This window comes from Rhinolophus ferrumequinum, chromosome 2, assembly GCF_004115265.2.
Source record: "Rhinolophus ferrumequinum isolate MPI-CBG mRhiFer1 chromosome 2, mRhiFer1_v1.p, whole genome shotgun sequence".
Lineage (NCBI taxonomy): Eukaryota > Metazoa > Chordata > Mammalia > Chiroptera > Rhinolophidae > Rhinolophus > Rhinolophus ferrumequinum.
Genome location: NC_046285.1, coordinates 56,780,627 through 56,795,571, shown reverse-complemented (window position 1 = coordinate 56,795,571; position 14,945 = coordinate 56,780,627). Strand labels below are relative to the sequence as shown.

Below are 14,945 nucleotides of genomic sequence, written 5' to 3'. Positions count from 1 at the left end.
TCTTGGGGCGTTTGTATTAGCTCTTCATTTTACCTAGATACTGTTCCCACAGATATCCCCATCTCCCTTTTATCTAGGTCTCTGTGTTTATGTGTTTGCTTCCTTTTGTTTACAACCCTTCCTATAATGTAAGTATGAGAGGAAAAGGGACTTGTTTGGTTCACTACCACGTTTCCCTGAAAATAAGCACTAGCCGGACCACCAGCCCTAATGTGTCTTTTGGAGCAAAAATTAATATAAGACCCGGTCTTATTTTAATATAATATAAGACCGGGTCTTATATAATATAAGATTGGGTCTAATATATCATATCATATCATATCATATCATATCATATCATGCCATAGCATATCATGTCATATCATATCATACTGGGTCTTTTATTAATTTTTGCTCCAAAAGACTTATTCGAGCTGATGGTCCAGCTAGGTCTTATTTTCGGGGAAACACAGTACTATACCATTAGAGCGTGGAGTGTATTAGTTGCTCAATAAATATTTGTTAGATTGTTAAAGGGGATTATATGTCTGGACTGGTTGCCTGGTATTGCTTCTGTAAAGAAAAACCTTCCTTTTCCCACATACAGAGAAGACATTCAATTGCAAATCAATGACTTTACTTTGAGCAATTGTTCTTAGCTACTGCCCTTGTGACTTCTGACCTGAGTTCATGTTTGAATTCACTGTTGGCTTCTCGGGCCAGGGTATATAAGTGAGTATGACATGAGTCCTGCAAATGACACTATCATGGGTTTCCTGTGGGGTCTTTGTTTCAGCTACTTCTAGTTCTTATCCTCTTAAGGCCTTCACAGCCGCCATCAACAAAGGAAACTTCACATATCATTATGTGATATTATGGTCTATATTTTTAGACAGAGTAAATCAAACATAAATTCTAATATAATGAAAATGCACTCAGCTGTGTCAGACAAAACAAAAAGACAGACAGAACTATCATATATATATACACACACACACACACACACACACATATGTATGTATATATATATATATATATATATATATATATATATATATATATATATACATGAAATTAATTACTACTCTTTAATTTTTAGGACATTGAAAACTAATAGGTTTGCGTTCTCATTAAGTAATTACTTCAATTACCCACTCATTAGTTTATTTTTTAATTCAATAAATGTTGAAAAGTTGTTTAAAGGGGATTTAGATGAGTTTTTCATCATCATTATCATCATCGTATTAGTAAGCAACAATAATTGAGTTTTTTGTGTGATTTGTATTTCACTAAGGGCTCTAGCCACACTATTTCTTAAATTCACAACAACTCTATGAGGTATGTACTACTATTATTTTTATTTTGGATACGTGGAAAATAAACTTTAGAAAGGATAAATTATCTTTTCAAGATCTTACAGCTAGCAAGGGGCAGAACTGTGTCTCTACCCCAGACCTGTGTGATAGGACCACACTGCTCATGAATCTAGCACTTGAAACGTAAGATGAAATAAAGACAGATGCGTGCTTAAAATGGATCTTCAGCTCATAGAAGTCTTGACAAAACAGCTGGTCAAGTGCAGTTTGTCTTCAGGGAAGGGGCATAAAAAAAAAGAAATTCACATTCATAAGCAGTTTTTCTATATCAGGACCAACCAGGTTGGGACTACAATGCAACATGGTGATGCTCTCTGGCCTTGGGTACCCTGGCTGGGGGAGGAAGAAACAGAAGAGTTTCGTTGCTGGAGTTTAAGGAAATTTTGATAAAGTTGGGGTGGTCAGGATTAATTATTTGGATGGGACAAGCACGGCTTGTCTGAGGCATTTCATTCTGAAATGTTGGGTAAATCCAGAAATCTCCCAGTGCCACTTATAAATTCTTTGGGTCTAAATTCACGGAGGGCTCACCCGAGTGGCTACAATCTCCTAGGTATGACTCAAATTTTTAGGTCAGTACCTGGAAATGTCCTGGTCTTTCAAAACCTTGGTCTGCATGTGGATAGCTTTTAAGAGGAGATTGATGCCTTGGATCCTATCTCAGCAATCCTGAATCAGATCTGCATGGGTGCTACCCTCCTTTCTGGGGGTAATTCTATTTCCATGATTTTTATGTATGTACTACGCACACACATTTCATCTAAAAAGCCATCCTGTGCATGTTGCTATACATGTTTGCATATGCCGTTCCCTCTATCTACAATTAATTACTCTGCCTTCTGCATCAAGCTATCTCCAGTTCACCCTTCAAAACTTTCAACACACTTTACCTAGAGCCTTACCTGACTTCCTAGGAGGTTCAAGATGTCTTTCAGTAGCGCAAAGTATTTAATTAAAAGCCAGGGCTCGGGGGACATTCTCCCTTAGTTTGAATTCTCGTTCCAGAACTTGGCTATATGACTTTGGACGAGTTATTTCACCTTTTTATGTTTCAGTTCCTCATCTGTGAAGTGAGGATAATGACAGTACCTTCCTCAAAAGATTGCTATGAGCATGAATGAACTAATTCATATGAAGCTCATATAAAGTAAACATTAAATAAATGTTAGCCATTAATCATGACTTCCACTGCACTGCGTACAAATTTCCGTCTTATTAGTTATCACTCTATACCATAACACTTGATTTAATTATCTCCTCCCACATTAGATTATACGCTTCTTAAAGACAGGGGCAATTGTAGAGGACTTTATAGTCTGAGCACCTATACAGTGTTTTTAATATAGAATAGACACTCAGCAATATTTATTGATTAAACAGGGAGATTTCATGAACTTCCTAATGGAAGGTGGTTTGTAAAATAGAAAACACAAAGGTTTAAAGTGCAATTTATCTTGGATGAATCCCGGCTGTTACTTAGAACATTAGAACGAGTTAGCCTCTTGTATCAGTCAGCTGGGGCTGCTTTCACAAAGTACCGTAGACTTGGTGGCTTAAACAACATGTTTATTTCTCACAGTTCTGGAGGCTGGGAAGTCCAAGATCAAGATGCCTACAGACTCAGTTTCTGATGGGGCTCTCTTCCTCGCTTGCCTTTTTACTGTGTCCTCATACCCTGGAGAGAGGAAGCTCCGGTCTCTCTTCCTCTTTGTACAAGGGCACTAATTCCATCACAGAGTTCCCCTCATGATCGCATTTAAACCTAAATACCTCTCAAAGGCCCCACATTTACAACCATCACATTGGGTCTTAGGGATTTAACATATGAATTTGAAGTGGTGGTCACATTCAATCCGTAATGCTTCCCGGAGCCTCACGTTCCTCACTTGTATTGTTTGGTGAGGATTAGAAGAGGTCACGGGTATATAGCATCAGGCACAGTACCTGATTCAGATAAAAACCCAATAAATGAAGGCTTCTCTTATTATAATCTAAAGAAAAAATGTATGGTACAATTATTCATATGTGCATGTAGATCTCAGAAGTTTTATACCTGGCACACACACATACACACATACATTTATATGTGTGTACATATGCATACATATATACATGTATATGTGTATATATACACACACACATATGTGTATATACACATATATGTATATAATTATATGTGTATAATTTCCCAACTAAAACTGATTGTTTATAGTTTTTATTATTTTTTATTAGAACTCACAAACCCCTTTGTTTTCCAAGGAAAAAAATTGACGTTTTTTATTTTTATTTTTCCTGCAATCAACTGGAACAATATGAAACTCCATGATAGGACTTCTCCTACTCAGGAAAAAAAAGAAAGTCTCTGTGGATATATAAATGGATATTTCCAAATTCATCCTCTCTATGTTTTATGGGGACACTCTGTCCTATGTTGGTTCACATTAAAGAAGTGTTGAAGAAATGAATAAATACTCCTGAGACCTTTTGTGTGTGTGTGTGAACATTCCAAAGAATCATTTGTACTTTGCAATTTTTGTTTTTCCAACAGTGAGTTGTTCACCAAATAGCAGGAAATGAAGTACTGATGAGCAACGTCTTCAAGGGCATCAAATAAATGCTGGAGGTTCCTTTTCTTGAGCCCCGTGAGCAATGGACTGGGGATTTCGAGACCTGAATCTGGGGTCTTGTGCTACCATTACCAAGTTTCATCTCACTTTTGGGTGCCACATTAACTCTTCCCTACATGATTTTACCTCACATCTTAGAGAACTGTGTATCCCTTAAGAGCAGAATGTTCTTCTCAGTATCCTCTGTAGCTAGCATGGGATCTGGTACAGACTGGCTGCTTGGCGTACTACCTAGGAAGAAAAAAATAAACCACAGGAAGTCAAGTCAGGGGACCTGGGAACAAGGAAGATTTGTGAACATCGGGTTTTTATTAGAATACTGTGTTTACTTGGAGGGTCCCCTATTTTAAACAACGTGGAGAGGTCCAGGGAAGAGTAACCAAATGATTGAAAGGATTGCATTTGGCTTATTTAGCTAAAGGTTTTGTAACTCTTCACTTAACTCAGGGGGAGGGAAATTGCTTTACTTCAACGCCATGCATTTTTCATCTGTTTGTGTTTGAAGAGCAAACCCAAATTGGATTCTCTTCAGGGTCTGGAACCCAGAGGGCACTCAGGGAATATGTGTGGAATGAATGATTCAGTGTTTTTCTCCCAGGTTTCCGAATCCTGGCTAGCCAAGACACTGTCTTCCTCTTTCAAGAGCTGGGCTATGCTAAGAGCTGGAGGAGAATACAAAGGAAGGTTGATTTATAAATCAGGTATAGTTACTCTATTCAGTATCAGGGAAGATATCTTCTGAGTGGCGTGTGTGTCTGTAGGGTGTGTGTGTGTGAGAGAGAGAGAGAGAGAGAGAGAGAGAGAGAGAGAGAGAGAGAGAGAGAGAGAAAGATGATAGAGAAAAATCTTCTTTTGAGAGGAAAATAATTTCAAAACCACAAACTGATTTGACATAACCTTAATAGAGCAACTGAAAGTATTGTTAGACACAGATAGGGCTAAGGCCACTGGGAAGGCATCTGGGATGGTTTGAGTAACTGGGTGGGGGTTCTGGAAACTTGTTCAGGCAAGTACTGCCTGTCATTGCTAGTTCGCTGTTGCCCTCTGCTGGTGAAAATGTTGTCATCCCAGGAAACTGAAAATCTCATGGAACTCCTAGGTTCCCTCAAATATTGGGGGAAACAGGTCCCTTCCCTATCAAATAGGGAAATGACTCTAAAACGAGGAACAGTGGTGGTGAGAGGAGATGTGGCAAATCCTTTGCCAAGAGAGACAGGTTTTCACAACTGAAGGAATGAATCTTATGGTTCTAGTTTTTTATTCCATGCTCTACTCACTTGCTAAGACCCAGCTCGCTCTCTGGCTCTGTACTGAGCACAGTGAGGGGACTCAGATAGGACTAAGGCACTGTCTCTACATCACATGTTGGAGGAATAATAGGACAAGCACAGAAATCACTGTAATACAGAGAATATTTTGACTAGAGCCACAACTGAGGTACTGATAAAGGCTTGTGTGTATTTAAAGGAAAAGAAAAATAACATCTACTTGGGGGTGAGGACAGTGAGGGTAAGGCTCCATGAAACAGACAACATTTAAAATGGGAATTTGAAGGATGGATAAAATTTATTATATTTTTTAATGTCTTTTATCAATAAAGTGGGATATGGTTATTGTAAAAATAAATAAACAAACTCTGGCTAATGAGAGCATGAAAATAAATAAAAGTCACTTGAAATCCCACCACTCAGAAACAATGTGTTAATGTTTTTATCTATGTGGTAGTATTTGTTGTTACAAAATTGGACATGATGGTAACATTTTCTTTTTTTTTAATTGGGGAATATTGGGGAACAGTATGTTTTTTCAGGATGTCAAGTCATTGTTTTTCAATCTAGTTGTAGGGGTGCACAGCTCAGCTCCAAATCAAGTCATTGTTGCACCGCTCACTGGCCCATGTGGGACTCAAACCGGCGACCTTGGTATTATGAGTACCACTCTCTAACCACTAGCCAACCGGCCACCCACTGGGGGCTCAGCTCCAAGCTCAAGCCATTGCTTCCCACTGGTCCATGTAGAAATCAAACCGGTGACCTTGGTGTTATGAGCACCTTGCTCCAACCACTGGGCCAACTGGCCACCCACCGACCGGGGGCTCAGCTCCAAGCTCAAGCTGTTGTTTTCAATCCAGTTGTGAAAGATGCAGTTCACTGGCCCATGTGGGAATCGAACCTGCCGCCTTGTTGTTAAGAGCTTGTGCTCTAACCAACTGAGCCATCCGGCTGCCCTAATGGCAGCATTTTATATCCTGTTCTTTCTCACTATTATGGCATGGACAGTTTCCCGATGTTACTGATTATTTTTGGAAAATGTGCTATTTTATGGGGAACAATTTCACTGTGTATACCTGAGGATAAAATTCCCCAAGCAGCACGAGCCAAGGTTATAGGATGCACAGCACAAGGATTTTTCAATTTTTAGTAATTCATTTCAAAAATATTTTCTGAACACCTACAATCTTGAAGACACAATGCTAACTGACTCTGTCTTTGTGGAGTTCCCAGTAAGGAGAGGAGACAGACATTACTTAGATGATCACAGAGATAACTGTAAAATTATATCTGGGATAAGTATAATGAAGGAGAAATGTGAGGTGCTATGAAAGTGTATATTAGAACGAAGTGATGAAGTAACGGAGGTCTGGGAAAACTTGCCCAAGTAAATCATAGTTGAGCACACCACCACAGGCGTTAACTAGGTAAAAAAGATCAGGAAGAACATTGTTAGCGGAGGGAACAGCATGTTCACAAGCCCTTTAGTAGGAGTGAGCATGGTGAATAAAACAAACTGAAGGAAAATCAAGGAGAATGGAGTGAAGAGAATTGGCCTGTAATGAGGTTGTAGAAGTAGGTGGAGCCTAACCCTGCATAGTCTCTTAGACCAAGTGAAAAATGTGTCATTTTTCATAAGAATACTGGAGAATTGTTGACGTGTTTTAAACCAGAGTGGGGAGGTGAAGACCAGACTTGTTTTTTCTAAAGACTTGTTTTTTATCGCAGTACGATGAAGAGGTTGGAAGGGAACCAAAGCAGATGTAGGTAAACCAGGTCTAGGTAGACTAGGAGCCCAAACCGAGTGAGAGGGTGATTGCAATAATCCAGATAGGAGATGAGACAAGACTGGATCAGTATGGTGACAGTGAAGATGGAGAGAAGTGGGTAGTTTTGAGAGATAGTTTGGCAGTAAAATATCTAGGACTTCATATGTGAGGTGAGGCAACGAGATGAGTCCAGAATGACTCCTACCTCTCCAGCTTGCATACCTAGATGGAAGGAGGGTTGTTCCCCAAAACAGGAAACACTGTATGACGACAAGGAATAGAAGGGACAGTCATGAGTTGTTGTTTTAAGGAGAGGGTTCCCAGAGAGAACAGCTCTAGGAGCAATGAGTGATACATGTCATCACCTCAGCTCCTTCCAGAGGTGGGTTTTACCACATGCTCACATCATACTGAAGGGTCCTCTCTTTGGAGGCGGGTGGTACTGGGGAGAAAGCCACGACTATGGCTAGGTTTGATCTCTCGATACCTGTTTCAGGTCCCTGCAGTACTGCTTGCCAGCTGTAAATCACTTGGCAGGTCATTTTAAGGGACTCTGGACCTCAGTTACCTTGTCTTTAAAATGAGGGTGATAACATCTAGTCCAAAGGGTTGTTGTGAGGATTAAATGCAAGTATTGATATTCAAGGGCTTTGTAAACCTGCAAGAGCTGTACAAACACAATGTATTATTGTTATTTCTACTCCTATGTTTGTTCTGGATATTATCGCCAATCAAACTTTAGTTATATTAATATTAGGAATATGAAATTCGATGTTTTCTCCATGAATGCTTTGGGGGGGAAAAGGTGTGATTGAAGTCTAAATAACTACAAACACCACCTCAGAGCTAGAGATAATGGCCCCAATTTATAAGCCTGCATGTGTACGAATTCAGACTTCCCTAACATGAAAATTATGCAGAGTCTGTGTCACAGCAGAGCACTCTCTGTTCCTAAAAAGAATTCTCTTTTTTCCCAAATCCTTTACCTTGTAAAATAAATCTCATTATGGAGTGCTGACATTTTCAGTAAAACCATGCAACCAAAAACTGCGTTTTTTTCTTTTTTTTCAGACTAAAAACAAGTCTGGTTTATTAGGTAGCAGCTTATAACTTGCTGCTAAGTAGATGCAATCCATTTAGAGAAATTTATGTAGATACTGATAAGACATTTCAGAGTCCTCTTCTCTTTCTGACTAAGACTGAGAGTGTTAAACAGATCATCAAGAATTTCTTCCATCTCTCACTAGAGTAAGAGTTGAGTATCACAATGTCATTGGAGTGGATGGAAACCTTAGAAACAAGCTTTAAACCAGAGCTCTTGGACTTACCACTAACTCTACCAGTGTATATTAGCTGAGTGACTTTTGATGTGACTTTCTTCCAAGGGTTGTGGAGAGATATAATACTTATACATACATAATGGTCGGCATAGAGTAGGACCTTCACTAATGATCTCATCCTTCTTCCTTCTTCTACTTCTTCCTCTTTCTTGTCCGTTTTTCTCTCCTTCTTGTCTCCTGTTCCTCCTCCCATTGATTTAACTCCTAACTTTGTCTTGTTTGTCTGTGTTAAGGTTAGACTGAGGAATGACATATATTTGGGTTACCCAAAATTACTTAGTGACTTAGGTCCCTGCCAGTGACAATAATGGCTAATTTATAAAACACTGATTGAGAATCACATCTTTTAATCCTCTCTCCATACTGATGAGATGAGTACTAGTATTGTCTCCATTTTACAAATAAGGGATTTGAGCCAAAGACAGGTTAAATGTCTGATCTTACAGAATTAGTAAGTAAGAGCACTGGAAGTTTCCACCCCTACCCTCAATCAGCCCATAGGCCTCCAAAATGATTATCGTTGGCGTTCATTTATTAACTCTACAGATATTTATCTAGCGTAGTCTAGTTAACAGGAATTGGATAGAATGAGTAGACTAACAGACACAGTCAGCCCTCATGGAATAACACACACACACACACACACACACACACGCACACACACACACATACACGCACACACACACGCACACACAGATGATACTCCGCCCGTACTTGCTGGCATTGCCTGACCTTCTGTACTTTGGTGTTCACTCTGATGTGTGGTACCTGTTACTAACATTTTACATATAATCCCGCCTTGCAAACAGTGATAAGTACCACAAAGCCCAAATGAACAGGATACTTTGAGAAACTATAATAGGCGGTCAAGTTTATATAGAAATTTATGACATCCTCTTTGGATGAGGCATTTGGACCATGACTTGGACAGTGAGTTTTCTCAGCCTTCTGAGAGATGATGTTGGGCAGAGGCCAGAACATACAGGGACCTGTAATCTAGTTAGGTAACTTGGATTTGATCCTCAGATCAAAAAGAAGCTATTTAATAAAGGGAACAGGGGGTGATATAATTCCTTTCATATTTTCAGAATGCCACCGTGGTCACTGTTCATGGATGGGAGTGGGGTGCCCATACTATCTTTGCATTAGATTGATTCTGTGTAGATATAAATCAGTCACAAATCATCTTTTCAGTCTCTTGGTGAAGACAAAACATGTACTAAGAAAATTCTAATAAAAGTCACAAAGTGGTATGTACTAAAGTCTATAGTAAACAGACAGCAAAAGTTCTGTGGGCAAGAGGAATTATAGACCATACTCACTTTCTTTTAACCAGAAACCATTGTTTTTGTTATCTCTGTTGGAGAGATTTTTAACTCTCAGAATTTGCCATTGCATGCCTGGAAATGCTCTTAAGTCTGAAAAAAATAAATAAATTCAGTAAACATTTATCTAGTGTCTAGTTTGCCCTTGGCTCATCAGAATCCTGCTCTACTTATTTCACTCTATTTCTACCACAAGGATATGACAGGATGAGTTTGAAATAGTGATGGCTCGGGGATCAGTGGACCTATGTTCAAGTATCCATTTTATCTCCAGCTAGCAATATGACCTTTGGAGATGAGCATAAACTAGTACATAGTGAGTAAAGTTTGTGGTGCAGATAGTGTTAGAACAAAGAGGTGTTTTTGGTGTCTTTGGAGGAAGATGTGCTCCCTGAAGGCTTCCTAGAGAACTGGGAAGATATGGAGAGGCACGAATCAGTTGACTCCAACATGACATAAACTTGCTATTCCCCCAACGGATCCATCGGTAGCCATCTCTGAGCTCTGTGGCCATAAAACAATTCCCTGTGAACGTCCACCTTCCCTCCTACTTTGGTCATGGAGACAGACTGAGAGAGAGGAGGTGGTATTTCTCAGCCCCTTTTTCTTCTGAGTGATCAAACCTCACCATCTTCTGTGTTAGTCGAGATGTTTCAGTGAATGCCATTCTCTTTGCCTTGGAAAGATCAAGCCATCGACTTTTCTTCTCTGTGATGATTCTTCCAGGATAGACCACTGGAACAATGAGAAGGAGAGGATTTTGCTGATCACAGACAAGACTCTCATGATCTGCAAATATGACTTCATCATGCTCAGCTGCGTGCAGTTGCAGCACATTCCGCTGACTGCTATTCATCGCATTAGCCTGGGCAAGTTTGCCTTCCCGGGTATGTCACTGGACAGGTAAGTGTGATGTCTTAGATGTGGGGCAGTGGTGCGGTGGGGCCAGGGTATTCAAGGACAATTACAAAGTTCGGTTCAGTGCTGTGATCTGGGAGAACCCAGAGGAGAAAAGGGAAGCCGCGACGGTGGAATTCATTAAGCAATTATTGAGTTCTCCTCACTCTATGCCATACTCCAGGGATAACATTTTCAGTAAATTTGTACTTTAATATGAGGACCTGACCAGCAAATAATTAAATATAAGGTAGGATCATGGAGGAAAGGTTCTCAACCAATTTGTGTGGCAGAGAATTAGTAAGGTTTTCCTGGAGAGGCACTTGAGCCCACATTTGATGTTGCGTAGGAGTTAGCCAAAGAAGGAGAACAAAAGTTTAAGAACATTCCAAGCAGAAGGAACAGCACAGTCAAAGGAGGGGAGGTGGGAAAAAGTGTAATGCTTTTGGGAATTAAAATTATTCCATAAAGCTCAATGGGCAGAATCCATGATGGCTAATAGCTCTTCTTAAAAGAAGTCTCCTTAGGTTCTTCCCTAGAGACTCAGTGAAGGGGACATCAACCTTCTTAGAGATGTTGACATTTACCTGGAGACCTGGTGAGGTCTACAGAGGACGGTTGCTGAACTGAGTAAGTTCTTGTTATGGTCTCAGAAAGAGATGTTTATATCTAACATTTTAGATCTAAGCCATAAAGACAGAAATCTTCATCCAACCTCTGAGTGTGATCTCCTCCTATTGACCTGTAAGTTCTTTCAAGGCAGGTACATTTTTCTCCTCCTCTTCCATCCTCCCCTCCTCCACGCCCTCTTCCTCCTTCTTCTCTTCCTCCTCCTCCTCATCCTCCTCCTCTTTCTGTTCCTCCTCCTACTCCTCCTTTTCCCCTTCCTCTTCCTCCTCCTCCTCCTCCTCCTATTTTTTCTTTCCTATAAGCACTTGGCATCTGCATTGGGCCTGGCACATAGTAAAAACTGAAAATCTTTGTAAAATACTGAAAAAAGCAGAGCTCGATTAAGTGATTGATTTTCCTTACATAAAGCATACCGTATCAGAAACTTTTTTTCTTTACTCTTTTCTTAGATGCAATAGTGATCAATTGAGTAAGTTCACTAACAACTATGAACTAGTGAGGATTTCCAGTAATGTATACACATCATAAACACATATAAACAGCATGGAAAATGTTTGTTTTCAGGAAATATTTCTTCAACCTCAGATTTTCTGTTCTCCAGAATTATCTCCCTAGGTGATATTCAGCAGTTTTTTGTTTGTTTGTTTTAAAATAAATAGTCTACAAATACATACAGAATAAAAATGTCTTTAAATGTATATATGTGTTTGTACACACTTGTAAGTATACACACTCAAACACACACACACATACACACACACACACACACATACATTATCACAAATTATTTTACCCACTAGGTACCCATGTCATAAACTATTCTGCTTCAAGTTATTTTACCCAGTTGTATACCTTGGAGACTTTATTATGTAATCATATATAGATCAACCTCAGTCTCTCTTTTTCTAAAGAATTTTATTAAAAATATAACTAACATATAATACAATATTATGTTTCAGGGGTACACCGCAGTTATTCAACATTTGTATACCTAAAGCAGTTATCACGATGATAAGTCCAGCAACTGTCTGACACTGTAGCACACTATCACAATATTATTGATTATATTCCCCCTGCTGTACATTACATCCCCATGACTTATTTGTTTTACATCTGGAAATTTGGACCTCTTATTTCCCTTCCCATTTCCACCTGTTTTAAATTTATCAATTACAGTTGACATTCAATATTATTTTATATTAATTCCAGTGGTTAGACACTTATATAATTTAAGAAGTGATCCCTCTGACTAGTCTAGTACCCACCTAGCACTATACATAGTTATTATCATGTCATTGACTATATTCCCTATGCTTTACTTTACATCCCCATGACTATCTTGTAACTTCCAATCTGTGCTTTTTAATCCCTTCACCTTTTTCACCCTGCCCCCTAACCCCTCCCATATATCAATCACCCCAACAAATCTAGTACCCATCTGACTCCATACATACTTATTACAATACTATTGACTATATCCCTCATGCTATACCCTACATCCCCATAACTATTTTGTGACAACTAATTTGTGCTTCTTACTCCCTTCCCCTTTTCTCACTCACAACCCCAACCCCCCTACCATCTGGCAACCCTCAGAATGTTCTCTGTATCTATGAGTTTGTTTCTGTTTTGTTTGTTAATTTGTTCTTAGATTCCACATATAAGCAAAATCACATTATGTCCATCTGATATACTGCATTCAGCATAACACCCTCCAGGTCCGTTCTTGTCACCAAGGTGGCAAGAACCCATTCCCTTCCATGGCCAGGCAATATTTCATTGCATGAAGGTATGACAATTGAGTTCGTGAACTTATTGCAACGATGTTGTTAAACATTTTTTTATATCAGAGGGATTATTCATTATGAATTTGGACAAACAGTTTACTATTTGGAAGTGCAAAAAGGCTGTGTGAAAAAATTAGACGAAAACGACTTAAACTTTTCGCCACAAGTTCATGGCTCTTGTATCACGACAATGCAGCAGCTTACATGACACTGTGAGGGAATTTTTAGCCAGTAAACAAATAAGCGTATTGGAACACCCTTCCTATTCACCTGATCTGTTCCCCAATGACTTCTTTCTTTACCTGAACATAAAGGAAATATTGAAAGGAAAACATTTTGATGACATTCAGGACATCAAGGGTAATACAACCACAACTCTGATGGTCATTGCAGAAAAAGAGTTCCAAAATTGCTTTGAAGGGTGGACTAGGCACTGGAGTCGGGGCATAGCTTACCATGGGGAGTACGTCAAAGGTGACCATAGTGACATTCAGCAATGAGGTGTGTAGCACTTTTTCAATGATGAGTTCGTGAACTTAATTTTCTGACCTCGTATATATGTACTACCTTCCCTTTATCCATTCTTCCATCAACAGACGCCCAGGCTGCCTCCACATCTTGGCCATTGTAAACAATGCTGCAGTTAACATATGGATGCACACATCCCCTCGAAGTAGCATTTTGGGTTTCATTGAATAAATACCTTGAAGTAGGATCACTGGGTCTTTCTTTGTTTCTTGTGATAGCCCTTGTTTTAAAGTGTATTTTATATGGTATAAATATTGCTACCTCAGCTTTTTTTGTTTGTTTGTTTGTTTTCATTTTCATTATCATGAAATATCTTTTTCCATCCCTTTAGTTTCTGTCTGTGTGTGTCTTTCAATCTGAAGTGAGTCTTTTATAGGCAGCATATGTAAGGGTCTTGTTTTCTTATCCATTCAGCCCTCCTATGTCTTTTGATTGGAGCATTTAATCCATTTGCAATGAAACTAATTCTTGATAGATATGTAGCTATTGCCATTTTATTATTCATAATTTTGATTTTTTTTTTTCTGTCATAAAGGAGTCCCTCTAACATTCCTTGTAATACTGACTTGGTGGTGATGAACTCCTTTAGCTTTTTCTTGTCTGGGAAGCTCTTTATCTGTCCTTTGAGTCTAAATGATAACTTTGCTGGGTAGCGTAATCTTGGTTGTAGATCCTTGCTTTTCATCACTTTGGATATTTTGTGCCAGTCCCTTCTGGCCTGCAAATTTTCTGTTGAGAAATCAGCTAACAGTCTCATGGGAGCTCCCTTGAAGGTAACTAATTGATTTTCTCTTGCTGCTTTTAAAATTCTCTCCTTGTCTTTAACCTTTGGCATTTTAATTATGATGTGCCTTGGTGTGAACATCTTTGGGTTATCTTGTTTTGGGACTCTCTGAACTTCCTGGACTTGTATGTCTATTTCCTTCATCAGATTAGGAAGTTTTCAGTCATTATTTCCTCAAATAGGTTCTCAAACCCTTGCTTTTTCTCCTTTCCTTCTGGTACCCCTGTGATGCAAATGTTATGTTTGATGTTGTCCCAGAGGTCTCTTAATTAAACTACTCTCATTTTTTGGATTCTTTTTTCTTTTTGCTGTTCTGATAGGGTGTTTTATGCTACCTTGTCTTCCAATTGAAGGGAATTGTTCAGATTTAAACAGCAAGAAATTGGTGTGGTTAAGATTAGTCATAGCTTCAACTTGATGCTTATTTCTCAGAGAAGCCTAGTCTTCCCCTGGCTCCCTCACTTTTCTGGGAGGTTATAGATACAACAGGATTATGAAAATTGATTTTGAATTAAAATCTGGGAATGAATCCAATTATGATAGAGAGCAGTTTCCAGTGTCTTCTTCTGTATTCTCCATTACACTCCATTTATCTCTTTATTAAAGTACAAAATGGCTTTAATTTTTATAAT

At 39.0% G+C, this 14,945-nt stretch overlaps 1 protein-coding gene across 2 annotated transcripts in view; it reads left to right on the top strand.

Moving 5' to 3' along the window:
- The window catches only part of TPRG1 (tumor protein p63 regulated 1), a 139,511-nt gene that overhangs the window by 54,973 nt on the left and 69,593 nt on the right, over positions 1-14,945 (top strand). For both annotated transcript variants that reach the window (XM_033123237.1, XM_033123246.1), the window contains exon 4: positions 10,414-10,590. In XM_033123237.1, the coding sequence (XP_032979128.1) occupies positions 10,414-10,590 (177 nt within the window). The remainder of the gene's footprint in view (positions 1-10,413; positions 10,591-14,945) is intronic.